General features: G+C 59.0%; 2 protein-coding genes across 2 annotated transcripts; both read right to left on the bottom strand.

Annotated features, from left to right (window-relative positions):
- Positions 1 to 401: 401 nt before the first annotated feature.
- Positions 402 to 7376, bottom strand: LOC138066532 (T-cell activation Rho GTPase-activating protein-like). The gene is made up of 11 exons (XM_068936405.1): positions 7102 to 7376; positions 6301 to 6486; positions 5421 to 5505; positions 5270 to 5317; positions 4761 to 4827; positions 4169 to 4341; positions 3786 to 3947; positions 3584 to 3693; positions 2921 to 3116; positions 2522 to 2639; positions 402 to 2175 (listed from the first exon to the last, which is right to left on the bottom strand). Exons 1-11 carry the CDS (start codon positions 7374 to 7376, stop codon positions 1682 to 1684), a joined length of 1914 nt encoding a protein of 637 aa, XP_068792506.1. The 3' UTR covers positions 402 to 1681.
- Positions 7377 to 14507: 7131 nt separating this feature from the next.
- Positions 14508 to 20225, bottom strand: LOC138066531 (T-cell activation Rho GTPase-activating protein-like). Its single transcript, XM_068936404.1, has 11 exons — positions 19951 to 20225; positions 19150 to 19335; positions 18270 to 18354; positions 18119 to 18166; positions 17610 to 17676; positions 17018 to 17190; positions 16635 to 16796; positions 16433 to 16542; positions 15770 to 15965; positions 15371 to 15488; positions 14508 to 15024 (listed from the first exon to the last, which is right to left on the bottom strand). The coding sequence occupies exons 1-11, from the start codon at positions 20223 to 20225 to the stop codon at positions 14531 to 14533; spliced, it is 1914 nt and encodes a 637-aa protein (XP_068792505.1). The 3' UTR covers positions 14508 to 14530.
- Positions 20226 to 27362: the final 7137 nt, after the last annotated feature.

Genomic DNA, 27362 nt, shown 5'->3' with positions numbered 1-27362 from the left:
CAGGGAAGGTCCCTTCCTCGCGGGCTTTCCTTTCCTTGGGTGGGTTGCACTCTGGTTTTCTTTCCCCGTTTTCCTCTGCCTTGCTCCTTTCCTTTCCCTTCCCCTTTCTCCTCTCCTTTTCCTCTCTCATTTTCTTTGCTTTCTTTTTTTTTCCTGCCTTTCTTTCTTTCTTGCCTTTCAGAACCGACGAGCGGCAGGCTCAGCTCTTTCAAGCAGGCGTCCAGCAGCTTTCCTTGCGGGTTTTACCACCGTGACAAGGGGGTAAGGATGCCGCCAAGGGCTTCTTCTTTCCTTCCTTGTGTTTCTTTCCCGGGTTCCTTCTTCCCAGCATTTCTTTCTTGTTTCAGTCCTTTCTTTCTTTCCTTCCTTCCTTCTTTCCTTCTTTCGCTCCTGCTTTTTCACTTTCTTCTTTTCCACCTTTCCTTCTTTCCTTTTTTCTCTCTTTTCTGTTCCTCTTTTTTCTTTCCTTCTTTCTTTGCTTCTTTCTCTTCTTCCTTCTTAAAGCCCTTTTGCCTTTCGTGCTTTCCTCCCCTGTTTTTGCTTTCCTCTTTCTCCTTTCCTTTCTTCTTTCCTTTCTTCTTTCCTTCTTTCTCTCTTTCTCCTTTCCTTTTCCCTTTCTTTTCTCCTTCTCTTTAATTTTCCACACTCCTTTTCCTTTCCTGTTTTGGTCCATCCCTTTTTCTCCCCTTTTCTTTTCCTTTCCTTGTCTTGCGTGCCCTTGTGGCTTCTTTTCCTTCTCCTTCCCTGACAGTCTTTCCCAGAACTGTCTTTTCCCTTTCCTTTTTCTTTCCTGCTCTTCCCTTGCTCTTTCCTTGTTTGTCTTGGTTTTCCTTGCTTGCCTTTCCTTTTCTTCCCCGATCTTCTTTCCTAGCTTTTCCTTTTTTCTCTTCCTTGCTTCCTTCCCTTTTTTCTTTGCTTCTTTCCTTCTTTCTTGCCTTTCATTTTTCCTTTTTCACTTTCCTTTGCTTTCCTTTTTTCTCTTCTCACTTTTCTTTCACAATCTCTTTCTACTTTTCTTTCCCTTTCTTCTTTCTCTTCTTTTTCTTTTTCACTTCTTCCCTTTCCCCTTTCCTTTCTTCTTCCATTTTTTACTTCCCTTTCTCCTTTCCACTCTTCTCGCCTCGCCTCTTCTCACCTCTTCTCTTCTCGCCTCTTCTCTTCTCTCTTTCCTTCTTTTCTGACTTTGTTCACTTTCTTTTTTCCTTTCCTTTTTTCTTGCCTTTCTCTTCAGTTTTCACTTCTGCCTTTTTTTTTCTTTGCCTTTTCTTTCCCTTTTCCCTTATGTTTTGTTTTCCTTTGAGCCTTCCTTCTTTCCTTTCTTCTCTCCTTTCTCTTCCCTTCCCTTTTCCCTTTTGCTGTCCCCTTTTCGTTCCTGTTTGCTTTCCTTTCCCTTCAGGCCTCTTCTTCTCTTCCCCCCCCTTTTGTTTTTTTCTCCCTCTCCCCCAAATCAGTGGCAGGTGTAGCTCTTTCCAACAGCGATCCAGAGGGTTTCCCCTCCTTGCAGCTGGCATGGCTTCTCAGCTCTCACGCGCCAGCCTGGAGCTTCTCATTCTCTCGCCTCAGCCTGCCCAGCTGTTCAAGCGAAGAGCACTTCCAAGCAGGCACACCGTCCTCGATCCGTGGCGGCCTTGGGGGGCTCTGGTGGTTCCCAAACCCCCGGTTCAGCACGCAACAGGAGTGCTCAGAGGGTTCTCGTGGCCCGCCAGCAGCGAGAGGGAATGGCAGCAGGTCCCAGGCAGGTTAGCGAGCGGCCATGGGAAGCGGGAAGGCAGCTCTCCAGGGAGTGCCTGGAGGACGTTTGGGGTGGAGCGCCACTGGAGACTTGGGCAGGCGACACGGCAGGCTCTTTCTCCAGGGCCTCGTGCTCCAAGCACAGCTGTTGCTGCCCAACACCAACGCTGTCTGCACTTCTGCTCCGCTTCTGGTGCCTGCTGCTGCCTTCCGAGCGCTCCTGGAAGGACAGGGCTGGCTCTGAGGAGCTCCTGCCCATCCTGTGGCGATCATTTTTCCGTGGAGGCAGCAGTGGAGGGGCAGAGAGGCACGTTGCATGTGTCCTGCTCCCAGTGGGGCTTCTGCCGCTGGGCTGCTGCCTCTCTGAGGTTGGGGGGTGGCACCCAGCTTCAGGCTCTGGGCTGTGGTGGGCAGGAGCATCTTCCTGAGCAGCACCGCGGTGTGCTGTGGGCAGAAGGAGCCTGTTAGCCAGTTTGGAGAGGCCCTCTGAAGGGAAGCACAGAGGGAAACTTTCCCGGTGCAGCCACACAGCCGCAGCAGATGGCAAGGGGCAACCTTAGCACCTATGGATGCGAAGGGCGGTTCAGGAGACACAAGTAGCCCTGGGGGCAATACCCCGCCCGGGGAGGGGGCAGGTCTAGTCCACAGTGAGCAACACTGTGAAGAGCAGAGTGCTACAGGTGTTTAACATCTATCGGGGAGGCCTTTTGTGGAGTCATCTTCCCATAGGCAGCTCCAGAACTGGAAGCAGCAGCCCTGGCCAGTGCCAGTCCTCAGTGCAGCCTCCTACCTGCAGAGCTGCCAGGCTGCTCGGGGCACTCCTCGGCAGTGGGGCTGCCGGGAAAGGCCAGGTCCTCTCCAAAGATTGCTGTGCAGTTGTCAATGAGAAACTCCACCAGCAGCGTCACCTGCGCGCAGGAAAGCATGGCGGTCAGGGCAAGGGGCTGAAAAGGGGCTCAACAGGCTTTCCTGCTCCTGACTGACGTTCCTCTGCCAAAAGCTCTGCAGCTCTGGGGCTGCAGCTCCAGGAAGCGATTTGCCTGTCGCATTGCGGAGAGCCCGGCTGAGGGGCACCCGCCCGTGCTCCCAGGTGCTGCTGCTGCATTCCACTTCTGCAGTGGTCGTGGGATGGGTGGCCACGGCTCGGCTGTGCCCCAAAGCGGCCAGCTACCGGCTGAGGGCAACGTACCTTGTTGTTCATCTCCAGCTGCACTTGCAGCGGCAGCGTGCTGTCCGTGCCTGGGCTGAGCATGTTGGGCCCAACGCAGATGGCAAGGTTGCTGGAGTGCATCCTGTTGGTCTCGGCACTCTGGCTGATGTGGCGGAGCACAGCAAGCAAAGGCCTGAGCAAGAGGACGTTTGCCCGCGGCAGTTGGTCAGCCACCCTACGTGAACACAAACAGAACGTGCCGTGACTTGAGGGGGCAGTGGCTGCTGCTTCTGGCTGCGAGCAGCTCTCAAGTTCACTCCCACAAACGGCGCGTCCTCCAAAGAGAGCAACGCCTCTGCTTTCCTTCGCTACTTGACAAAGGCCCTCTTTGGAAACCCCCAGCGGCAGCTGAGCAGGTGCTGCAGTCCAAGGTCTGCAATGACAAGAGCTTGCCCGAAAGGCGGGCGTTTCAAGCACCCTCCCTGCTTGGCAGGAGATCAGCCGCGGGAATAGAGGCGAGGGTGTCCGGAGACGTTGCGGGAGGCTTTGCGAAGGCCCGTGAAAGCCTGGGGCTGTGCTGTGTAGTATCAGCACTAGCAAGCTGCCAGAAAGGAGAGGTCTTGGCAGGAGCCTCCCCACAGCCAGAGAAGGCCCGGCCTCTCGCAGCCACTGCAGAAGGCAGGCACTGCCTCCAACACTTACTCTTTGAGTTCTTCAATTTTCCCCTCCCTGCTTGGCCTGTCCAGAGCCAGCATCCACTTCTCATACAGGGCCGCTGACAGGAGTGTGCAGGGGATGCTGCGGAGGAAGTCCTGCAAGGCCAAGATACCGAGAGCAGGCTTTGGACATCAGCCCTGAGCAGGTCCGCAATGTACTCTCCCAGCTGCAAGGCAGAAGAACTCACCTTCAGGACGACCGCCAGGAGGTGCACCGGCTGGCTTTCCAACTCCACCGCCGCTCCTTTGTCGAGGGCCTCCTTCAGGTCCCTGCGGGCTCGCTCACTGGCGGCTTTGCGGAATACGCCCTCTGTGGCCGGTCCTTCCCTGTACAGTATCGCCAGGAGATCCTGCAGGAGAAAGCAGACAGAGCTGGCAGAAGCGGTGCTTGGCTACAGAAAGGCCCTGTGGCGATGGGACTGGACCCTCAGGCCTTGCCGGGGAGAAGCGAGCGTGCAGGGCAAAGCCCCAAATGCCCCAAATGCTGCTGAGAGCCACGGCCCAAGCGCCGGGCGTGCTGCCTCGCGCAACGAGCTGGGAGCGGGATCCTTGCGTGGCCAGGCTGCCTCACCTGGACGGGCTGGGGCAGGCTCTCCTCCTCGCCACAAAGCCTTGCCAGAGGCTGCCCAAAGAGAGGGCTCTTGAGGCCGGCCTCTGGCTGCCCTGGGCCGTCCCCATTGGCCGAGGTGCGCCTGCGAGCAAACGGCCAGCGGATCAACCTCTTCCTTTTCCGAGGCCCATCGGCTGCAAAAGCAAGAGGAAAGCACAAGTCAGGTTCCAAAAGCAGGAGGAGAGCTGTCTGCGTGCAGTGCCGCGCGCTGCCGACGGAAGAGCAGAGCTGTGGGTGGAAACAGCCACTGCGACGGCGCGGGGGAAACTGTGGGACAACCGCGGGGTTCCTGCGGGAAGGACCGCCGCAGCTGTCCAAGAGGGACCATGCCTGTGCGCACGCCAGCTGTCCTGCTTTGGTCACCTTGGAGGGAGCTGAGCGTTTCCTCTCCAAAAGCGGGAACCCACAGAAATAAGGGCGGCGTGTTTGACCTGGGCAGAGGGTTGTGGCACGGCCGAGGTGCTGGCCGGGGGGGCAGGAGGGGCTGCTGCTTTGGAGCCGCTGCCCAGCGCCCCGGGAGAAGGCAGCTCCTCAGTGGCTCTTGTAAACTCACCAGGCGAGCGGCAAAGTCCCTCTGCGGGAGCTGCTGGGACCAAGAGAGGGTCCTGCGTGGGGCCAGCCTGCAAGAAAGGGCTTCAGGTTACAGAGCCGCCCCGTCGCAGTAAGGGCCGCCAGCGAGTGGCTGCAGCGCGGCAGAAAGGTGTGAGCGGCTGCAGGGACGATCCCGAGGGCGTCAGGCGCCTGCGCAGGGGACGCTGGGGTGGGGAATGGCGCTGCCTCACCGCCCAAGAGGGGTGCTGGTGGCCAAGGCTGCTGCCGCAGCCGGCCACCGCGACCGGGCCCTGCAGGCCACAGCCCCGGGCGGTTGGTGGGGGCTGCCGGGTGCCCAGGAGGCACAAGGCGCCCAGACGTGGCCCGGGGCGCAGGCTGCCCTCCCAGGCCGCCCCGTGAGGCAGCGGCCGCTGTCTCGAGGGCTTTGGCCCCTGCCACCTTCCCTCCCAACACTCGGATCCCTCCCGCCAGCAGCCGCCAAGGGCCGGGCCAGAGGCAGCCCCCGCTCACCTCCGCCGAAATCAAGGCCTCCACGGTCCGGGCGCTCAGCGACCCCCGCTAGGCAAGAGAGCAAAGAGCCAACGTGAGCAGCTGCTGGCAGGGGCTCTTGCCGAAAGCCCCGTGGCGCTCGGGCCGGAGCGGAAAGCCCCGCCACACTTACGGGCCCGTGGAAGCCAACGGCCTTCACAAGGAGCCGAAGGGAGGTCAGGCGGGTGAGCCGGGGCTCCGGGGCTCCGGGGCTTTGCCTGGGCACGGGCAGGGACAAAGGCAGAGCGCGGTCACAGCCAGCCCTCCCTGCTCGCGCCCTGACCCCAGCCCCGCACCTCCAGCCCACCCGGCCACAGCAGACCTTCCCGCAGCGCCGGCGGGCAGCGGCGCTCCGCAGCGCCCCGGCCCGGCTGCCTCCGGGCCTCCGCCGTAGGGAAGCGGGGAGCGAGGAGCGGCGCCGACAGCTCCGCGGCGTTGCTGTTGGAGGGCCCTGTGGAGGCCGAACCGCTGGCGCCGCTCGGCCCAGCAGGTGCCCCGCGCAGGGGGTGCCCCTTTGCCCCACCTCCACTGCTGCGGTGCGGCGGGCAGCTCCCCCGGGAGCTCTCCGCCGCCTGCAGCCTGGACGCCCGGGGCCGGCAGGCTGCAGCCCCGGCAGGGCTCACCTGAGCATCGCCTGCAGCCACAGCTCCTTCACCTCCTGCGACCTGCCGCCAGAAGCAGAAAGGGCCTCAGCGCCCGCTCCTCCTCCTCCCCTGCCGAGCCACAGGCCCCCAGGCACATCTCGCCCGCCTGGCACCGCTCCACGGCGCCGTGCGCCAAAGCCCGCCGTCGGTGTGGCCCCGCAGCAGCGTCCCTGGGCTGGGCAGAGCTGCAGGGACGTGGCGGGGGCGGGTGGCTCGTGCAGCCCTGGAGCTGCTGACGGGGGTGTGGGAAACCCGAGCGGGGCCTCTGCTTTGTGTCCGCACGGCCTGAGCTGAGCCCCAGGCAGCCCGGAGAGGACCTGCCCTTTGCCTGCACGCCCTCCCGGCCCTGGACGTGTGCCCTAGACTCACCGGAAAGTGACCACGCACAGGTCGCTGGGCCACACGAGGATGAGGGTGTTGGCGCATTTCAGGCCAAAAACCTCCTCCTCCTCCTCCTCCTGCTCTGCCCGGCCGCACGCCGCCTCGTCCTCCCCGCACAGCACCCAGAGCTCGCTGAGAGGCACGCGGTGCTTGAGCAGGAAGGTGGAGCCCCACCTGCCGGGAGGAAGAGCCGGGGCGGCCTTGGAGGTGGTGTGCTCCAGGGCAGAGCCGCAGCCCGGGGGCAGAGCCTTGGGGCGGCCACCCCGAGCCTCGGGCAGGAGACGCTTGGTGAGGGGCTGTGGCTGAGGCTGGCCAGACCAGGAGCCTGCCCCTTTCCTCTTAGACCGCCCTCCACTCTAGGGACAGTGTGTCCCTCTGCGTGGCGCAGGTGCAGCGCAGGGACACCCATGCAGGCGACTGCCCGTCATTTGGGCCACAAGTCGTCGTCGGGAGCGAAGGGCAGGCACACACTGCATAGGCAGCGAGGCCAGGAGGAAGGCCTCCTGCTGGCAGCCCTGCATGGGGCTTCTGGATCCTAGAGGCTTCAACAAGCACTGTTGGGCAGGATGGAGAGTAGTTGCCGAGAGCTGCTGCTCAGGAAGGAGCAAAGGCAAAGAGCTGCCAGAGCGGCAATGAGGCAGCCCGTGCGCGCTGCGGCCAGGTGCTGGGCAGGCAGCCCCAAGGAGGCGCTGGGGGCTCCCGCGGGAGCAGCTGCGGGGAGGAGCGGCGCCCGGGGGCTGGTGGCAGAGGCAGTGGCGGGGGAAGGACGGCTGTGGTTGTCATGCTTACTTGAAGGTGGCGATGGCGATGGCATCGGCCAAGAGCAGGAGGTGCCTGTCCCGCGTGCGCTGGTGCCGGGTCACCTGGGCACGGTCACTGAGCAGGAGCTGGGGGCTCCTGCGCGACACGAAGGCGCCGAGCGGCGCCGGGCGCCGGGAGGCTCCGCCGCCCACGAGCCCGACGCGGGCACCAGGCGCCACGTGGCCGCGGTCTCCGGGCGATCCCGGCGTGCCGGGAGCGGGGCCAGGAGCGCCCCGGGCGCCGCAGCAGTGGGCCTGTCCCATGGCGACCCGGCCGGGCAGACGGCTGCGGTGCGGCCGTGCCCCGCGCCGAGCAGCGCCAGGCGCCGGCCAAGCCTGAGCAAGGCTGGGAGCAGTGTCCCCGTGCCAAGCAGTGCCACTGGGCTGGGAAACTGCGTCTCCCTGCTGCCCCACGCTGGCACAGCGCCGCACTGGGGGACGGGCGGGCGCTGGTGGCCGTGGCCACCCGGTGCCACTGTGACACATTGTGATGCGCCGGCCGGGGGGGGCAGTGCGAGGGGTGGGGGCTGGGGGCACAAAGGGGAGTCTCCCTGGCACGGCTGCCCCATGCCCTGTAGCTGGTGGCCCAGGAGGACTCCAGCTTGGGAGGGGGCAAGCAGGAGGGCCTGTGCCCGCTCCAGAAGCAGGGCCCAGACGGTGGCCCAGACCCCGAGTTTCACACTTCCTCTGCACTCACGCCAGGTGTCAGGGCTTATGAATCAGATCCTGAAGTGTCAAGCAATGAAGCTCCACTCATGTCCACGGGCCTAAGCCATTGTCCACCTCCTGAGCATCTGACCTTCAACTCACCTCCACTGCCAAATCACTCTTGTGATCCCGGGGGGATGTGCATTGGTGCAAACGTTCTTTGTGTCACCAGGCACACTCCAAACTGCAGAAGGTCTGCTGCACCTCTCAGCTCCCGGATTTTAGAAACCGGATATGTGAAAAGGCGGCATCTTTTCCTGTCAAAAGTTTCACAAAGGGCTGCCAGATGCCTTTTGAAGCGCACCATGTCTGGCGCACCGTCCTACCCGAGCTGAGCTTTGCTAAAGGCGAGGGCTGACAGGCCTGAGGGAGACAATGTCCCGGCTCTTGAGCAAGGGGCCAGCAACAAGCAAGACACAACTTTGCCAGGCTGGCAGGGCTTCCCCCTCTGCCTCCAAGGTTGCTGACAAAACAAACCTGGGAGGAGTGGCTGACACAGCAGAGGGCTGTGCTGCCATTGAGAGGGACCTCGCGGGGCTGGGGACAGGGCGGAGAGGAAGTGCAGCAATGGGAAACGCCAAGTCCTGCCCCTGGGGAGGAATAAGCCCAGGCCCAGGACAGGCTGGGGGCCGAGCTGCTGGAAAGCAGCTCTGCAGGAAGGCCCAGGGACAACAAGTGGGCCGTGAGCCACCAACGTGCCCTCGTGGCAAAGGCAGCCAGCCAATGGTATGCTGGGCTGCATTAGGAAGAGCACTGGCAGCAGGTTGAGGGAGGTGATGCTTGCCATGAGCCCTGGGGAGGCTGCAGCTGGCGTGCTGGGTCCAGGGCTGGGCTCCCCAGGACAAGAGAGGTGCGGAGCTCCTGCAGTGCTTAGGAGTCCAGCAAAGGGCTCCTCACATGAGGTAGGCGCTGGAGCCTCTCTCAGGTGAGGAAAGGCTGAGAGAGCCGGGCCTGTTCAGCCGGGGCAAGAGAGGACGGCGAGGGAGGGGATCTTATCGATAAGTATAAATATCTGAAGGGAGGCTAGAAAGAAGGTGGAGGCAGACTCTTTTCAGCGGTGCCCAGTGGCAGGACGAGAGGCAACGAGCAAAAATTGAAGCGCAGGAAATTCCATGGACACATAAGGAAAAACTCCAGTACCGTGCGGGTGACTGAGCCCTGGCACAGGGTGCCCAGAGAGGTTGTGGAGTCAGCATCCTTGGAGATATTCCAAAGCCGTCTGGGCACGGTCGTGGGCAGCCTGCTCTAGCTGACCCTGCTTGAGCTGGGGGCTTGGTGCAGATGATCTCTGACGGTCCCTTCCAACCTGCACCGTTCTGCCAGCCTGTGGCTCCGTTGTTCTTCGGTTTGCTCTTTGCAATGCTAGAAAATCAGAGAGAGCGCGGTGTTCCAAGCCCGGCCGCTCTGCTGGGCAAGCTGAGCTGGGCAATGGCCGAGCAAGCAGCACAAGCGTGCTTCCTGCCCAGGGCAGCTGCAGCCCGTTGGGAAGACCAGCGTGCGGGGTGGGATTTAAAACCCCAGCAGGATGCAGACGTGAGGAGCTTCGTTCAGGCTGCGCCAAGAGCCAGACTTCCAGCACTGTCTGCCCCGACAGTGCTTGCACCTTCTGCTTTCCTCGGGCTCGTGCGTTTAGCGCGTCTTCCGGAAAGTCCATGAGAAGATGGGGTGAAGTGTGGAAGCATGTGGTGCAATCCCCTCCTGGAGTAAGCCAAGGAGCAGAGGAGCCTGGCTGACATGCCTTGGCTCTTGTGCCGCAGCGGTAGAAGGGCATTAGGTCTTTGTGGCTAGGCAGCCAAAGGCAGCTTTGAGCAAGGCCCTCCGATACCTTCCTTGCTGGCGAGAGCGGTCCAAGCGCCTTAGCCCTGGAGGCCAGGAGGGCTGGGCTGGACCCCGGCCTGTGGTCGGGTGCTCTGGTAGCTTGGGAAAGCAGTTGTCCGAGCTGCAGGCAGACCATGGAGGGCTAAAGCAAAGGCCTCTGCTTTGTGCGTCCTTCTCCTCTTTGGAGGCCTCCTAAGTGCGTGTGTGGAAGAGAAGTCACCCGTGTGAAGGGAGCAGCCCTGAAAAGAGAATGCGGCCTGACAGGGCGAGTCTGCAAGGAAAGAGAGGGAGGAAGACAAACACTCTCTGTAGATGAGGGGGTAACTCTCTTGCGGGGGCGGGGGGGGTCTGTCTGTGTTTGGGTCTTGCGAAATCGTGGTGCTTGTTGGACTTGCGTGAGGGCAAGGGCAAGCTGAGCGGGGCTGGAGCACACTTTTATGCAACTCCTTCCCCCGAGCCCTTGCTCCTGACCAAGCTGTAGAGCTGCCCTGGGCTCTGTCCACCTCTCTTACTTCCCCTTTCTGCCTTGCAAGTGCCTTGCAAGAGGCTGCCCGAGGACAAAGAGCTCTTTCCTTATGCTGGAAGAAGCGGGCAGATTCAGGCCCAAGTGCCTAGAGTATTTGGAGCCCAGCTAAGCTTGCTGAGCGTGACTGTCATGGCAGCCCTAGGACACCAGCTTGGGCCCAAAGAGAGACCCCCCTTGCTCCCTAGCGCAGTCTCTGTGCTCATCCTCCCTGGCTTTGCCGGTGTGCTTCCCAGCCAGGAAACGGGCAGTTCCTCTGCCTGGGATGCCTGGTCCTGTCACAGTCACCTACAGCGAGGCAGCCACCAAAGCAAGCCTTGTGCTTTTGCTCCAGGACAGCGTGAAGCTCTTGCGATGGCTTCGGCAGCCTCCGAGTCTTTGCACTGCCCCAGCTGCCTGCCTTGACTCTTCACGCCCGTGTCTGCCACAAGGACAAAACGCTTCGGGGTGATAGAGAGGAAAGCTGCAAGGCCCGCAACGGAAGAGCTGCAGATTCCTGAGAATGGCAAATGCCTTCTGCAACTCGCCACGGGACCTGCTCCGTTGGCTTCCTTTGTGGGGAGAGCGCCCCTGCTGCCAGGGCCAGCAGAGCGGGCATCTTCTCTAGTTGCAGCCTGCCAGCGTGCTCCTTCTCACAGCCACGGCTGCGGTCAGGCCAGGTCCTCTCGTGCCCCTTGCCTCACTGGCCGGGGAACAGCTGCCCCCAGGAAACAGCCCGCCCGCCACGCCTGGGGGCTCCCTTTCCCCCTAAGCCCCTTTGGCAGCACCATCAGCTCTTGGCATCTTCTCTCCCACCTGACTGGCACCTGCTGCTCTCTGCGGGTGGCCCTCGACTGCCAGACAGAGAGGCGTTTCTGCCCCAAATCTCGCTCGCAGGCTCTGCCAGCAGCAAGAGCAGCGATGCTGCTGCTCAGGCCCTTGCCCTCCTGCTGCGGAGCTGAGCCGGGCCATCCAAACACACCGGCCGTACCTGCAGCATGGTCGAGCAGGAGCTGCAAGCCGAGGCGTGCCGCGCTGCTTGAAAGAGAGGCACGGCGCAGTCAACGCGTGCTGCAGAAAAGCGCTTTATTGTCGTGGAGTTACACGGGAGGAAAGCCCAAGTGCCCCCGCGCCCGCCCCAAGGCTCCCCTGAGCCCTAAGCGGCCAGTTCAGTGCTAACCAAAGGCAACTTCCGACTTCTCGGCCCAAACGCACCGCCCGTCCCGGCAGGCTTGCCGTTGTGACAAGGTGCTAAGGGGGCTGCTTTCTGTCTCCCTTTTCCTTGTCTTCCCTCCTTTCCTTTCCTTCTTCTTCTTTCCTTTTGTTCTTTCCTTGGTATTCCTCCTTTGCCCCTTTCCTATCTTCCTTTCCCTTTGCTCTTCCCCTTTTTCTTCCCTTGTCTCCTTCCCCTTTTGTCCTTCCTCTTCTTTCATGTCTTTCTTTCCTGTTTTCCTGCCTTCCACTTTTCTTTCTTGTTTCCCTTCCGTGTTCTTTCCTGTTTCCTTTCCTTCTTTCTCTTTTTCCTTTCCTTTTTTCTTTCCTGTTTCCTTCCTTTCTCTCAGTTTTGTCCATCCTTTTTCCTTTCCTCCTTCTCTTTCCATTGCTTCCGTTTTGCTTTTTCCCTTCTTTTCTTCCCATCTTCCATTCTTTCTTCCTTTTACTTTCTTTTTCTTTGTTCCTTCCTTCCTTCCTTCCTTTCCCTCTTTCTTTCTCTCTTTCTCTCTATTTCACTCTTTCTCTCTTTTTCTTTCTTTCTTTCTTCCCTTCTTCCTTCCTTTCCTTTCTTTTTTCTTCCCTTGCTTCCCTTTCTTTGTGTTTGTTTCCTTTTCCTTTCCTTTCTTCGCTCCTTTCTCCTTTTCTTCTTTCCTCTTTTGTTCCCGTTCTTCTTGCCTTGCCTTGCCTTGCTTTGCCTTGCCTTGCCTTGCCTTCCCTTCCCTTTTTTCGGCCCTTTCTCCTTTTTCTTGCCTTCCTTCCTGGGCTCTTTTCCTTTCTTGTTTCCCTCCCCTTGTCTTCCCTTGTCCTTCTTTCCTTGTTTTTTCCTTCTCCACTTCCCTGCTGGCTGCCTTTCTTTCTTCCCTTCCTTCTTTCTTTCTGCTCATAGCCTTCCTCCCCTGCTTTTCTTTCTCTTCCTTTCCTTATTGGCCTTTCCTTTCTCTGTCAATTTTTCTTTCCTTTTTCCTTTCATTGCTTCTCTTTCCATTGCTTCCTTTTTTCCTTCTTTCTCTCCTTTCTGCCCACCTTCCTTCCCTTGTCCCCCCAGTTTTCTTTCCCTTTTCTTCTTCCTTATCCTTTCCTTTGCCTTGTCTTTCCTTCCTTCCTTCTTGCTTCCTTCCTTCCTCTTTCGCTTGCTTGCTTCTCTTTCTTCCCTTTTCTTTCCTCTTCCCTTTCTTTTTTCTTCCCTTTTCTCTCACCTCCTTTTTCTTCCCTTTCCCCTTCCCTTTCCTTATTTCTTGCCTTTCTGTTTTGGCGCGTCTTTCTCTCCGTGCTTCTCTCTCCCTTCCGAATGCCCTTCTTTGGCTCTCTTGCTCGGCTTTCCTTGCTTGGCTTTCCTTGTTCTTGCTTTCCTGTTTGGCTTTCCCTTTTCGCTTCCCTTTCTTCCCTTCCCCTTTCTTCTCTCCTTTCGGGGGTGCTTCCTTTCGGCCTTTTTTTGGCTGGTGGTTGGGTTGCTTGCTTTCTTTTCACTTTGGCTCCCCTGTCTTTCTTCCCTTGCAGGGAAGGTCCCTTCCTCGCGGGCTTTCCTTTCCTTGGGTGGGTTGCACTCTGGTTTTCTTTCCCCGTTTTCCTCTGCCTTGCTCCTTTCCTTTCCCTTCCCCTTTCTCCTCTCCTTTTCCTCTCTCATTTTCTTTGCTTTCTTTTTTTTTCCTGCCTTTCTTTCTTTCTTGCCTTTCAGAACCGACGAGCGGCAGGCTCAGCTCTTTCAAGCAGGCGTCCAGCAGCTTTCCTTGCGGGTTTTACCACCGTGACAAGGGGGTAAGGATGCCGCCAAGGGCTTCTTCTTTCCTTCCTTGTGTTTCTTTCCCGGGTTCCTTCTTCCCGGCATTTCTTTCTTGTTTCAGTCCTTTCTTTCTTTCCTTCCTTCCTTCTTTCCTTCTTTCGCTCCTGCTTTTTCACTTTCTTCTTTTCCACCTTTCCTTCTTTCCTTTTTTCTCTCTTTTCTGTTCCTCTTTTTTCTTTCCTTCTTTCTTTGCTTCTTTCTCTTCTTCCTTCTTAAAGCCCTTTTGCCTTTCGTGCTTTCCTCCCCTGTTTTTGCTTTCCTCTTTCTCCTTTCCTTTCTTCTTTCCTTTCTTCTTTCCTTCTTTCTCTCTTTCTCCTTTCCTTTTCCCTTTCTTTTCTCCTTCTCTTTAATTTTCCACACTCCTTTTCCTTTCCTGTTTTGGTCCATCCCTTTTTCTCCCCTTTTCTTTTCCTTTCCTTGTCTTGCGTGCCCTTGTGGCTTCTTTTCCTTCTCCTTCCCTGACAGTCTTTCCCAGAACTGTCTTTTCCCTTTCCTTTTTCTTTCCTGCTCTTCCCTTGCTCTTTCCTTGTTTGTCTTGGTTTTCCTTGCTTGCCTTTCCTTTTCTTCCCCGATCTTCTTTCCTAGCTTTTCCTTTTTTCTCTTCCTTGCTTCCTTCCCTTTTTTCTTTGCTTCTTTCCTTCTTTCTTGCCTTTCATTTTTCCTTTTTCACTTTCCTTTGCTTTCCTTTTTTCTCTTCTCACTTTTCTTTCACAATCTCTTTCTACTTTTCTTTCCCTTTCTTCTTTCTCTTCTTTTTCTTTTTCACTTCTTCCCTTTCCCCTTTCCTTTCTTCTTCCATTTTTTACTTCCCTTTCTCCTTTCCACTCTTCTCGCCTCGCCTCTTCTCACCTCTTCTCTTCTCGCCTCTTCTCTTCTCTCTTTCCTTCTTTTCTGACTTTGTTCACTTTCTTTTTTCCTTTCCTTTTTTCTTGCCTTTCTCTTCAGTTTTCACTTCTGCCTTTTTTTTTCTTTGCCTTTTCTTTCCCTTTTCCCTTATGTTTTGTTTTCCTTTGAGCCTTCCTTCTTTCCTTTCTTCTCTCCTTTCTCTTCCCTTCCCTTTTCCCTTTTGCTGTCCCCTTTTCGTTCCTGTTTGCTTTCCTTTCCCTTCAGGCCTCTTCTTCTCTTCCCCCCCCTTTTGTTTTTTTCTCCCTCTCCCCCAAATCAGTGGCAGGTGTAGCTCTTTCCAACAGCGATCCAGAGGGTTTCCCCTCCTTGCAGCTGGCATGGCTTCTCAGCTCTCACGCGCCAGCCTGGAGCTTCTCATTCTCTCGCCTCAGCCTGCCCAGCTGTTCAAGCGAAGAGCACTTCCAAGCAGGCACACCGTCCTCGATCCGTGGCGGCCTTGGGGGGCTCTGGTGGTTCCCAAACCCCCGGTTCAGCACGCAACAGGAGTGCTCAGAGGGTTCTCGTGGCCCGCCAGCAGCGAGAGGGAATGGCAGCAGGTCCCAGGCAGGTTAGCGAGCGGCCATGGGAAGCGGGAAGGCAGCTCTCCAGGGAGTGCCTGGAGGACGTTTGGGGTGGAGCGCCACTGGAGACTTGGGCAGGCGACACGGCAGGCTCTTTCTCCAGGGCCTCGTGCTCCAAGCACAGCTGTTGCTGCCCAACACCAACGCTGTCTGCACTTCTGCTCCGCTTCTGGTGCCTGCTGCTGCCTTCCGAGCGCTCCTGGAAGGACAGGGCTGGCTCTGAGGAGCTCCTGCCCATCCTGTGGCGATCATTTTTCCGTGGAGGCAGCAGTGGAGGGGCAGAGAGGCACGTTGCATGTGTCCTGCTCCCAGTGGGGCTTCTGCCGCTGGGCTGCTGCCTCTCTGAGGTTGGGGGGTGGCACCCAGCTTCAGGCTCTGGGCTGTGGTGGGCAGGAGCATCTTCCTGAGCAGCACCGCGGTGTGCTGTGGGCAGAAGGAGCCTGTTAGCCAGTTTGGAGAGGCCCTCTGAAGGGAAGCACAGAGGGAAACTTTCCCGGTGCAGCCACACAGCCGCAGCAGATGGCAAGGGGCAACCTTAGCACCTATGGATGCGAAGGGCGGTTCAGGAGACACAAGTAGCCCTGGGGGCAATACCCCGCCCGGGGAGGGGGCAGGTCTAGTCCACAGTGAGCAACACTGTGAAGAGCAGAGTGCTACAGGTGTTTAACATCTATCGGGGAGGCCTTTTGTGGAGTCATCTTCCCATAGGCAGCTCCAGAACTGGAAGCAGCAGCCCTGGCCAGTGCCAGTCCTCAGTGCAGCCTCCTACCTGCAGAGCTGCCAGGCTGCTCGGGGCACTCCTCGGCAGTGGGGCTGCCGGGAAAGGCCAGGTCCTCTCCAAAGATTGCTGTGCAGTTGTCAATGAGAAACTCCACCAGCAGCGTCACCTGCGCGCAGGAAAGCATGGCGGTCAGGGCAAGGGGCTGAAAAGGGGCTCAACAGGCTTTCCTGCTCCTGACTGACGTTCCTCTGCCAAAAGCTCTGCAGCTCTGGGGCTGCAGCTCCAGGAAGCGATTTGCCTGTCGCATTGCGGAGAGCCCGGCTGAGGGGCACCCGCCCGTGCTCCCAGGTGCTGCTGCTGCATTCCACTTCTGCAGTGGTCGTGGGATGGGTGGCCACGGCTCGGCTGTGCCCCAAAGCGGCCAGCTACCGGCTGAGGGCAACGTACCTTGTTGTTCATCTCCAGCTGCACTTGCAGCGGCAGCGTGCTGTCCGTGCCTGGGCTGAGCATGTTGGGCCCAACGCAGATGGCAAGGTTGCTGGAGTGCATCCTGTTGGTCTCGGCACTCTGGCTGATGTGGCGGAGCACAGCAAGCAAAGGCCTGAGCAAGAGGACGTTTGCCCGCGGCAGTTGGTCAGCCACCCTACGTGAACACAAACAGAACGTGCCGTGACTTGAGGGGGCAGTGGCTGCTGCTTCTGGCTGCGAGCAGCTCTCAAGTTCACTCCCACAAACGGCGCGTCCTCCAAAGAGAGCAACGCCTCTGCTTTCCTTCGCTACTTGACAAAGGCCCTCTTTGGAAACCCCCAGCGGCAGCTGAGCAGGTGCTGCAGTCCAAGGTCTGCAATGACAAGAGCTTGCCCGAAAGGCGGGCGTTTCAAGCACCCTCCCTGCTTGGCAGGAGATCAGCCGCGGGAATAGAGGCGAGGGTGTCCGGAGACGTTGCGGGAGGCTTTGCGAAGGCCCGTGAAAGCCTGGGGCTGTGCTGTGTAGTATCAGCACTAGCAAGCTGCCAGAAAGGAGAGGTCTTGGCAGGAGCCTCCCCACAGCCAGAGAAGGCCCGGCCTCTCGCAGCCACTGCAGAAGGCAGGCACTGCCTCCAACACTTACTCTTTGAGTTCTTCAATTTTCCCCTCCCTGCTTGGCCTGTCCAGAGCCAGCATCCACTTCTCATACAGGGCCGCTGACAGGAGTGTGCAGGGGATGCTGCGGAGGAAGTCCTGCAAGGCCAAGATACCGAGAGCAGGCTTTGGACATCAGCCCTGAGCAGGTCCGCAATGTACTCTCCCAGCTGCAAGGCAGAAGAACTCACCTTCAGGACGACCGCCAGGAGGTGCACCGGCTGGCTTTCCAACTCCACCGCCGCTCCTTTGTCGAGGGCCTCCTTCAGGTCCCTGCGGGCTCGCTCACTGGCGGCTTTGCGGAATACGCCCTCTGTGGCCGGTCCTTCCCTGTACAGTATCGCCAGGAGATCCTGCAGGAGAAAGCAGACAGAGCTGGCAGAAGCGGTGCTTGGCTACAGAAAGGCCCTGTGGCGATGGGACTGGACCCTCAGGCCTTGCCGGGGAGAAGCGAGCGTGCAGGGCAAAGCCCCAAATGCCCCAAATGCTGCTGAGAGCCACGGCCCAAGCGCCGGGCGTGCTGCCTCGCGCAACGAGCTGGGAGCGGGATCCTTGCGTGGCCAGGCTGCCTCACCTGGACGGGCTGGGGCAGGCTCTCCTCCTCGCCACAAAGCCTTGCCAGAGGCTGCCCAAAGAGAGGGCTCTTGAGGCCGGCCTCTGGCTGCCCTGGGCCGTCCCCATTGGCCGAGGTGCGCCTGCGAGCAAACGGCCAGCGGATCAACCTCTTCCTTTTCCGAGGCCCATCGGCTGCAAAAGCAAGAGGAAAGCACAAGTCAGGTTCCAAAAGCAGGAGGAGAGCTGTCTGCGTGCAGTGCCGCGCGCTGCCGACGGAAGAGCAGAGCTGTGGGTGGAAACAGCCACTGCGACGGCGCGGGGGAAACTGTGGGACAACCGCGGGGTTCCTGCGGGAAGGACCGCCGCAGCTGTCCAAGAGGGACCATGCCTGTGCGCACGCCAGCTGTCCTGCTTTGGTCACCTTGGAGGGAGCTGAGCGTTTCCTCTCCAAAAGCGGGAACCCACAGAAATAAGGGCGGCGTGTTTGACCTGGGCAGAGGGTTGTGGCACGGCCGAGGTGCTGGCCGGGGGGGCAGGAGGGGCTGCTGCTTTGGAGCCGCTGCCCAGCGCCCCGGGAGAAGGCAGCTCCTCAGTGGCTCTTGTAAACTCACCAGGCGAGCGGCAAAGTCCCTCTGCGGGAGCTGCTGGGACCAAGAGAGGGTCCTGCGTGGGGCCAGCCTGCAAGAAAGGGCTTCAGGTTACAGAGCCGCCCCGTCGCAGTAAGGGCCGCCAGCGAGTGGCTGCAGCGCGGCAGAAAGGTGTGAGCGGCTGCAGGGACGATCCCGAGGGCGTCAGGCGCCTGCGCAGGGGACGCTGGGGTGGGGAATGGCGCTGCCTCACCGCCCAAGAGGGGTGCTGGTGGCCAAGGCTGCTGCCGCAGCCGGCCACCGCGACCGGGCCCTGCAGGCCACAGCCCCGGGCGGTTGGTGGGGGCTGCCGGGTGCCCAGGAGGCACAAGGCGCCCAGACGTGGCCCGGGGCGCAGGCTGCCCTCCCAGGCCGCCCCGTGAGGCAGCGGCCGCTGTCTCGAGGGCTTTGGCCCCTGCCACCTTCCCTCCCAACACTCGGATCCCTCCCGCCAGCAGCCGCCAAGGGCCGGGCCAGAGGCAGCCCCCGCTCACCTCCGCCGAAATCAAGGCCTCCACGGTCCGGGCGCTCAGCGACCCCCGCTAGGCAAGAGAGCAAAGAGCCAACGTGAGCAGCTGCTGGCAGGGGCTCTTGCCGAAAGCCCCGTGGCGCTCGGGCCGGAGCGGAAAGCCCCGCCACACTTACGGGCCCGTGGAAGCCAACGGCCTTCACAAGGAGCCGAAGGGAGGTCAGGCGGGTGAGCCGGGGCTCCGGGGCTCCGGGGCTTTGCCTGGGCACGGGCAGGGACAAAGGCAGAGCGCGGTCACAGCCAGCCCTCCCTGCTCGCGCCCTGACCCCAGCCCCGCACCTCCAGCCCACCCGGCCACAGCAGACCTTCCCGCAGCGCCGGCGGGCAGCGGCGCTCCGCAGCGCCCCGGCCCGGCTGCCTCCGGGCCTCCGCCGTAGGGAAGCGGGGAGCGAGGAGCGGCGCCGACAGCTCCGCGGCGTTGCTGTTGGAGGGCCCTGTGGAGGCCGAACCGCTGGCGCCGCTCGGCCCAGCAGGTGCCCCGCGCAGGGGGTGCCCCTTTGCCCCACCTCCACTGCTGCGGTGCGGCGGGCAGCTCCCCCGGGAGCTCTCCGCCGCCTGCAGCCTGGACGCCCGGGGCCGGCAGGCTGCAGCCCCGGCAGGGCTCACCTGAGCATCGCCTGCAGCCACAGCTCCTTCACCTCCTGCGACCTGCCGCCAGAAGCAGAAAGGGCCTCAGCGCCCGCTCCTCCTCCTCCCCTGCCGAGCCACAGGCCCCCAGGCACATCTCGCCCGCCTGGCACCGCTCCACGGCGCCGTGCGCCAAAGCCCGCCGTCGGTGTGGCCCCGCAGCAGCGTCCCTGGGCTGGGCAGAGCTGCAGGGACGTGGCGGGGGCGGGTGGCTCGTGCAGCCCTGGAGCTGCTGACGGGGGTGTGGGAAACCCGAGCGGGGCCTCTGCTTTGTGTCCGCACGGCCTGAGCTGAGCCCCAGGCAGCCCGGAGAGGACCTGCCCTTTGCCTGCACGCCCTCCCGGCCCTGGACGTGTGCCCTAGACTCACCGGAAAGTGACCACGCACAGGTCGCTGGGCCACACGAGGATGAGGGTGTTGGCGCATTTCAGGCCAAAAACCTCCTCCTCCTCCTCCTCCTGCTCTGCCCGGCCGCACGCCGCCTCGTCCTCCCCGCACAGCACCCAGAGCTCGCTGAGAGGCACGCGGTGCTTGAGCAGGAAGGTGGAGCCCCACCTGCCGGGAGGAAGAGCCGGGGCGGCCTTGGAGGTGGTGTGCTCCAGGGCAGAGCCGCAGCCCGGGGGCAGAGCCTTGGGGCGGCCACCCCGAGCCTCGGGCAGGAGACGCTTGGTGAGGGGCTGTGGCTGAGGCTGGCCAGACCAGGAGCCTGCCCCTTTCCTCTTAGACCGCCCTCCACTCTAGGGACAGTGTGTCCCTCTGCGTGGCGCAGGTGCAGCGCAGGGACACCCATGCAGGCGACTGCCCGTCATTTGGGCCACAAGTCGTCGTCGGGAGCGAAGGGCAGGCACACACTGCATAGGCAGCGAGGCCAGGAGGAAGGCCTCCTGCTGGCAGCCCTGCATGGGGCTTCTGGATCCTAGAGGCTTCAACAAGCACTGTTGGGCAGGATGGAGAGTAGTTGCCGAGAGCTGCTGCTCAGGAAGGAGCAAAGGCAAAGAGCTGCCAGAGCGGCAATGAGGCAGCCCGTGCGCGCTGCGGCCAGGTGCTGGGCAGGCAGCCCCAAGGAGGCGCTGGGGGCTCCCGCGGGAGCAGCTGCGGGGAGGAGCGGCGCCCGGGGGCTGGTGGCAGAGGCAGTGGCGGGGGAAGGACGGCTGTGGTTGTCATGCTTACTTGAAGGTGGCGATGGCGATGGCATCGGCCAAGAGCAGGAGGTGCCTGTCCCGCGTGCGCTGGTGCCGGGTCACCTGGGCACGGTCACTGAGCAGGAGCTGGGGGCTCCTGCGCGACACGAAGGCGCCGAGCGGCGCCGGGCGCCGGGAGGCTCCGCCGCCCACGAGCCCGACGCGGGCACCAGGCGCCACGTGGCCGCGGTCTCCGGGCGATCCCGGCGTGCCGGGAGCGGGGCCAGGAGCGCCCCGGGCGCCGCAGCAGTGGGCCTGTCCCATGGCGACCCGGCCGGGCAGACGGCTGCGGTGCGGCCGTGCCCCGCGCCGAGCAGCGCCAGGCGCCGGCCAAGCCTGAGCAAGGCTGGGAGCAGTGTCCCCGTGCCAAGCAGTGCCACTGGGCTGGGAAACTGCGTCTCCCTGCTGCCCCACGCTGGCACAGCGCCGCACTGGGGGACGGGCGGGCGCTGGTGGCCGTGGCCACCCGGTGCCACTGTGACACATTGTGATGCGCCGGCCGGGGGGGGCAGTGCGAGGGGTGGGGGCTGGGGGCACAAAGGGGAGTCTCCCTGGCACGGCTGCCCCATGCCCTGTAGCTGGTGGCCCAGGAGGACTCCAGCTTGGGAGGGGGCAAGCAGGAGGGCCTGTGCCCGCTCCAGAAGCAGGGCCCAGACGGTGGCCCAGACCCCGAGTTTCACACTTCCTCTGCACTCACGCCAGGTGTCAGGGCTTATGAATCAGATCCTGAAGTGTCAAGCAATGAAGCTCCACTCATGTCCACGGGCCTAAGCCATTGTCCACCTCCTGAGCATCTGACCTTCAACTCACCTCCACTGCCAAATCACTCTTGTGATCCCGGGGGGATGTGCATTGGTGCAAACGTTCTTTGTGTCACCAGGCACACTCCAAACTGCAGAAGGTCTGCTGCACCTCTCAGCTCCCGGATTTTAGAAACCGGATATGTGAAAAGGCGGCATCTTTTCCTGTCAAAAGTTTCACAAAGGGCTGCCAGATGCCTTTTGAAGCGCACCATGTCTGGCGCACCGTCCTACCCGAGCTGAGCTTTGCTAAAGGCGAGGGCTGACAGGCCTGAGGGAGACAATGTCCCGGCTCTTGAGCAAGGGGCCAGCAACAAGCAAGACACAACTTTGCCAGGCTGGCAGGGCTTCCCCCTCTGCCTCCAAGGTTGCTGACAAAACAAACCTGGGAGGAGTGGCTGACACAGCAGAGGGCTGTGCTGCCATTGAGAGGGACCTCGCGGGGCTGGGGACAGGGCGGAGAGGAAGTGCAGCAATGGGAAACGCCAAGTCCTGCCCCTGGGGAGGAATAAGCCCAGGCCCAGGACAGGCTGGGGGCCGAGCTGCTGGAAAGCAGCTCTGCAGGAAGGCCCAGGGACAACAAGTGGGCCGTGAGCCACCAACGTGCCCTCGTGGCAAAGGCAGCCAGCCAATGGTATGCTGGGCTGCATTAGGAAGAGCACTGGCAGCAGGTTGAGGGAGGTGATGCTTGCCATGAGCCCTGGGGAGGCTGCAGCTGGCGTGCTGGGTCCAGGGCTGGGCTCCCCAGGACAAGAGAGGTGCGGAGCTCCTGCAGTGCTTAGGAGTCCAGCAAAGGGCTCCTCACATGAGGTAGGCGCTGGAGCCTCTCTCAGGTGAGGAAAGGCTGAGAGAGCCGGGCCTGTTCAGCCGGGGCAAGAGAGGACGGCGAGGGAGGGGATCTTATCGATAAGTATAAATATCTGAAGGGAGGCTAGAAAGAAGGTGGAGGCAGACTCTTTTCAGCGGTGCCCAGTGGCAGGACGAGAGGCAACGAGCAAAAATTGAAGCGCAGGAAATTCCATGGACACATAAGGAAAAACTCCAGTACCGTGCGGGTGACTGAGCCCTGGCACAGGGTGCCCAGAGAGGTTGTGGAGTCAGCATCCTTGGAGATATTCCAAAGCCGTCTGGGCACGGTCGTGGGCAGCCTGCTCTAGCTGACCCTGCTTGAGCTGGGGGCTTGGTGCAGATGATCTCTGACGGTCCCTTCCAACCTGCACCGTTCTGCCAGCCTGTGGCTCCGTTGTTCTTCGGTTTGCTCTTTGCAATGCTAGAAAATCAGAGAGAGCGCGGTGTTCCAAGCCCGGCCGCTCTGCTGGGCAAGCTGAGCTGGGCAATGGCCGAGCAAGCAGCACAAGCGTGCTTCCTGCCCAGGGCAGCTGCAGCCCGTTGGGAAGACCAGCGTGCGGGGTGGGATTTAAAACCCCAGCAGGATGCAGACGTGAGGAGCTTCGTTCAGGCTGCGCCAAGAGCCAGACTTCCAGCACTGTCTGCCCCGACAGTGCTTGCACCTTCTGCTTTCCTCGGGCTCGTGCGTTTAGCGCGTCTTCCGGAAAGTCCATGAGAAGATGGGGTGAAGTGTGGAAGCATGTGGTGCAATCCCCTCCTGGAGTAAGCCAAGGAGCAGAGGAGCCTGGCTGACATGCCTTGGCTCTTGTGCCGCAGCGGTAGAAGGGCATTAGGTCTTTGTGGCTAGGCAGCCAAAGGCAGCTTTGAGCAAGGCCCTCCGATACCTTCCTTGCTGGCGAGAGCGGTCCAAGCGCCTTAGCCCTGGAGGCCAGGAGGGCTGGGCTGGACCCCGGCCTGTGGTCGGGTGCTCTGGTAGCTTGGGAAAGCAGTTGTCCGAGCTGCAGGCAGACCATGGAGGGCTAAAGCAAAGGCCTCTGCTTTGTGCGTCCTTCTCCTCTTTGGAGGCCTCCTAAGTGCGTGTGTGGAAGAGAAGTCACCCGTGTGAAGGGAGCAGCCCTGAAAAGAGAATGCGGCCTGACAGGGCGAGTCTGCAAGGAAAGAGAGGGAGGAAGACAAACGCTCTCTGTAGATGAGGGGGTAACTCTCTTGCGGGGGTGGGGGGGGGGGTCTGTCTGTGTTTGGGTCTTGCGAAATCGTGGTGCTTGTTGGACTTGCGTGAGGGCAAGGGCAAGCTGAGCGGGGCTGGAGCACACTTTTATGCAACTCCTTCCCCCGAGCCCTTGCTCCTGACCAAGCTGTAGAGCTGCCCTGGGCTCTGTCCACCTCTCTTACTTCCCCTTTCTGCCTTGCAAGTGCCTTGCAAGAGGCTGCCCGAGGACAAAGAGCTCTTTCCTTATGCTGGAAGAAGCGGGCAGATTCAGGCCCGAGTGCCTAGAGTATTTGGAGCCCAGCTAAGCTTGCTGAGCGTGACTGTCATGGCAGCCCTAGGACACCAGCTTGGGCCCAAAGAGAGACCCCCCTTGCTCCCTAGCGCAGTCTCTGTGCTCATCCTCCCTGGCTTTGCCGGTGTGCTTCCCAGCCAGGAAACGGGCAGTTCCTCTGCCTGGGATGCCTGGTCCTGTCACAGTCACCTACAGCGAGGCAGCCACCAAAGCAAGCCTTGTGCTTTTGCTCCAGGACAGCGTGAAGCTCTTGCGATGGCTTCGGCAGCCTCCGAGTCTTTGCACTGCCCCAGCTGCCTGCCTTGACTCTTCACGCCCGTGTCTGCCACAAGGACAAAACGCTTCGGGGTGATAGAGAGGAAAGCTGCAAGGCCCGCAACGGAAGAGCTGCAGATTCCTGAGAATGGCAAATGCCTTCTGCAACTCGCCACGGGACCTGCTCCGTTGGCTTCCTTTGTGGGGAGAGCGCCCCTGCTGCCAGGGCCAGCAGAGCGGGCATCTTCTCTAGTTGCAGCCTGCCAGCGTGCTCCTTCTCACAGCCACGGCTGCGGTCAGGCCAGGTCCTCTCGTGCCCCTTGCCTCACTGGCCGGGGAACAGCTGCCCCCAGGAAACAGCCCGCCCGCCACGCCTGGGGGCTCCCTTTCCCCCTAAGCCCCTTTGGCAGCACCATCAGCTCTTGGCATCTTCTCTCCCACCTGACTGGCACCTGCTGCTCTCTGCGGGTGGCCCTCGACTGCCAGACAGAGAGGCGTTTCTGCCCCAAATCTCGCTCGCAGGCTCTGCCAGCAGCAAGAGCAGCGATGCTGCTGCTCAGGCCCTTGCCCTCCTGCTGCGGAGCTGAGCCGGGCCATCCAAACACACCGGCCGTACCTGCAGCATGGTCGAGCAGGAGCTGCAAGCCGAGGCGTGCCGCGCTGCTTGAAAGAGAGGCACGGCGCAGTCAACGCGTGCTGCAGAAAAGCGCTTTATTGTCGTGGAGTTACACGGGAGGAAAGCCCAAGTGCCCCCGCGCCCGCCCCAAGGCTCCCCTGAGCCCTAAGCGGCCAGTTCAGTGCTAACCAAAGGCAACTTCCGACTTCTCGGCCCAAACGCACCGCCCGTCCCGGCAGGCTTGCCGTTGTGACAAGGTGCTAAGGGGGCTGCTTTCTGTCTCCCTTTTCCTTGTCTTCCCTCCTTTCCTTTCCTTCTTCTTCTTTCCTTTTGTTCTTTCCTTGGTATTCCTCCTTTGCCCCTTTCCTATCTTCCTTTCCCTTTGCTCTTCCCCTTTTTCTTCCCTTGTCTCCTTCCCCTTTTGTCCTTCCTCTTCTTTCATGTCTTTCTTTCCTGTTTTCCTGCCTTCCACTTTTCTTTCTTGTTTCCCTTCCGTGTTCTTTCCTGTTTCCTTTCCTTCTTTCTCTTTTTCCTTTCCTTTTTTCTTTCCTGTTTCCTTCCTTTCTCTCAGTTTTGTCCATCCTTTTTCCTTTCCTCCTTCTCTTTCCATTGCTTCCGTTTTGCTTTTTCCCTTCTTTTCTTCCCATCTTCCATTCTTTCTTCCTTTTACTTTCTTTTTCTTTGTTCCTTCCTTCCTTCCTTTCTTTCCCTCTTTCTTTCTCTCTCTCTCTCTTTTTCTTTCTTTCTTTCTTCCCTTCTTCCTTCCTTTCCTTTCTTTTTTCTTCCCTTGCTTCCCTTTCTTTGTGTTTGTTTCCTTTTCCTTTCCTTTCTTTGCTCCTTTCTCCTTTTCTTCTTTCCTCTTTTGTTCCCGTTCTTCTTCCCTTCCCTTCCCTTCCCTTCCCTTCCCTTCCCTTCCCTTCCCTTCCCTTCCCTTCCCTTCCCTTCCTTTTTTTTCGGCCCTTTCTCCTTTTTCTTGCCTTCCTTCCTGGGCTCTTTTCCTTTCTTGTTTCCCTCCCCTTGTCTTCCCTTGTCCTTCTTTCCTTGTTTTTTCCTTCTCCACTTCCCTGCTGGCTGCCTTTCTTTCTTCCCTTCCTTCTTTCTTTCTGCTCATAGCCTTCCTCCCCTGCTTTTCTTTCTCTTCCTTTCCTTATTGGCCTTTCCTTTCTCTGTCAATTTTTCTTTCCTTTTTCCTTTCATTGCTTCTCTTTCCATTGCTTCCTTTTTTCCTTCTTTCTCTCCTTTCTGCCCACCTTCCTTCCCTTGTCCCCCCAGTTTCCTTTCCCTTTTCTTCTTCCTTATCCTTTCCTTTGCCTTGTCTTTCCTTCCTTCCTTCTTGCTTCCTTCCTTCCTCTTTCGCTTGCTTGCTTCTCTTTCTTCCCTTTTCTTTCCTCTTCCCTTTCTTTTTTCTTCCCTTTTCTCTCACCTCCTTTTTCTTCCCTTTCCCCTTCCCTTTCCTTATTTCTTGCCTTTCTGTTTTGGCGCGTCTTTCTCTCCGTGCTTCTCTCTCCCTTCCGAATGCCCTTCTTTGGCTCTCTTGCTCGGCTTTCCTTGCTTGGCTTTCCTTGTTCTTGCTTTCCTGTTTGGCTTTCCCTTTTCGCTTCCCTTTCTTCCCTTCCCCTTTCTTCTCTCCTTTCGGGGGTGCTTCCTTTCGGCCTTTTTTTGGCTGGTGGTTGGGTTGCTTGCTTTCTTTTCACTTTGGCTCCCCTGTCTTTCTTCCCTTGCAGGGAAGGTCCCTTCCTCGCGGGCTTTCCTTTCCTTGGGTGGGTTGCACTCTGGTTTTCTTTCCCCGTTTTCCTCTGCCTTGCTCCTTTCCTTTCCCTTCCCCTTTCTCCTCTCCTTTTCCTCTCTCATTTTCTTTGCTTTCTTTTTTTTTCCTGCCTTTCTTTCTTTCTTGCCTTTCAGAACCGACGAGCGGCAGGCTCAGCTCTTTCAAGCAGGCGTCCAGCAGCTTTCCTTGCGGGTTTTACCACCGTGACAAGGGGGTAAGGATGCCGCCAAGGGCTTCTTCTTTCCTTCCTTGTGTTTCTTTCCCGGGTTCCTTCTTCCCGGCATTTCTTTCTTGTTTCAGTCCTTTCTTTCTTTCCTTCCTTCCTTCTTTCCTTCTTTCGCTCCTGCTTTTTCACTTTCTTCTTTTCCACCTTTCCTTCTTTCCTTTTTTCTCTCTTTTCTGTTCCTCTTTTTTCTTTCCTTCTTTCTTTGCTTCTTTCTCTTCTTCCTTCTTAAAGCCCTTTTGCCTTTCGTGCTTTCCTCCCCTGTTTTTGCTTTCCTCTTTCTCCTTTCCTTTCTTCTTTCCTTTCTTCTTTCCTTCTTTCTCTCTTTCTCCTTTCCTTTTCCCTTTCTTTTCTCCTTCTCTTTAATTTTCCACACTCCTTTTCCTTTCCTGTTTTGGTCCATCCCTTTTTCTCCCCTTTTCTTTTCCTTTCCTTGTCTTGCGTGCCCTTGTGGCTTCTTTTCCTTCTCCTTCCCTGACAGTCTTTCCCAGAACTGTCTTTTCCCTTTCCTTTTTCTTTCCTGCTCTTCCCTTGCTCTTTCCTTGTTTGTCTTGGTTTTCCTTGCTTGCCTTTCCTTTTCTTCCCCGATCTTCTTTCCTAGCTTTTCCTTTTTTCTCTTCCTTGCTTCCTTCCCTTTTTTCTTTGCTTCTTTCCTTCTTTCTTGCCTTTCATTTTTCCTTTTTCACTTTCCTTTGCTTTCCTTTTTTCTCTTCTCACTTTTCTTTCACAATCTCTTTCTACTTTTCTTTCCCTTTCTTCTTTCTCTTCTTTTTCTTTTTCACTTCTTCCCTTTCCCCTTTCCTTTCTTCTTCCATTTTTTACTTCCCTTTCTCCTTTCCACTCTTCTCGCCTCGCCTCTTCTCACCTCTTCTCTTCTCGCCTCTTCTCTTCTCTCTTTCCTTCTTTTCTGACTTTGTTCACTTTCTTTTTTCCTTTCCTTTTTTCTTGCCTTTCTCTTCAGTTTTCACTTCTGCCTTTTTTTTTCTTTGCCTTTTCTTTCCCTTTTCCCTTATGTTTTGTTTTCCTTTGAGCCTTCCTTCTTTCCTTTCTTCTCTCCTTTCTCTTCCCTTCCCTTTTCCCTTTTGCTGTCCCCTTTTCGTTCCTGTTTGCTTTCCTTTCCCTTCAGGCCTCTTCTTCTCTTCCCCCCCCTTTTGTTTTTTTCTCCCTCTCCCCCAAATCAGTGGCAGGTGTAGCTCTTTCCAACAGCGATCCAGAGGGTTTCCCCTCCTTGCAGCTGGCATGGCTTCTCAGCTCTCACGCGCCAGCCTGGAGCTTCTCATTCTCTCGCCTCAGCCTGCCCAGCTGTTCAAGCGAAGAGCACTTCCAAGCAGGCACACCGTCCTCGATCCGTGGCGGCCTTGGGGGGCTCTGGTGGTTCCCAAACCCCC

The sequence above is a fragment of the Struthio camelus genome, chromosome 3 (genome assembly GCF_040807025.1).
Source record: "Struthio camelus isolate bStrCam1 chromosome 3, bStrCam1.hap1, whole genome shotgun sequence".
Taxonomy (NCBI): domain Eukaryota; kingdom Metazoa; phylum Chordata; class Aves; order Struthioniformes; family Struthionidae; genus Struthio; species Struthio camelus.
This window is presented reverse-complemented; position numbering and strand designations above follow the sequence as displayed.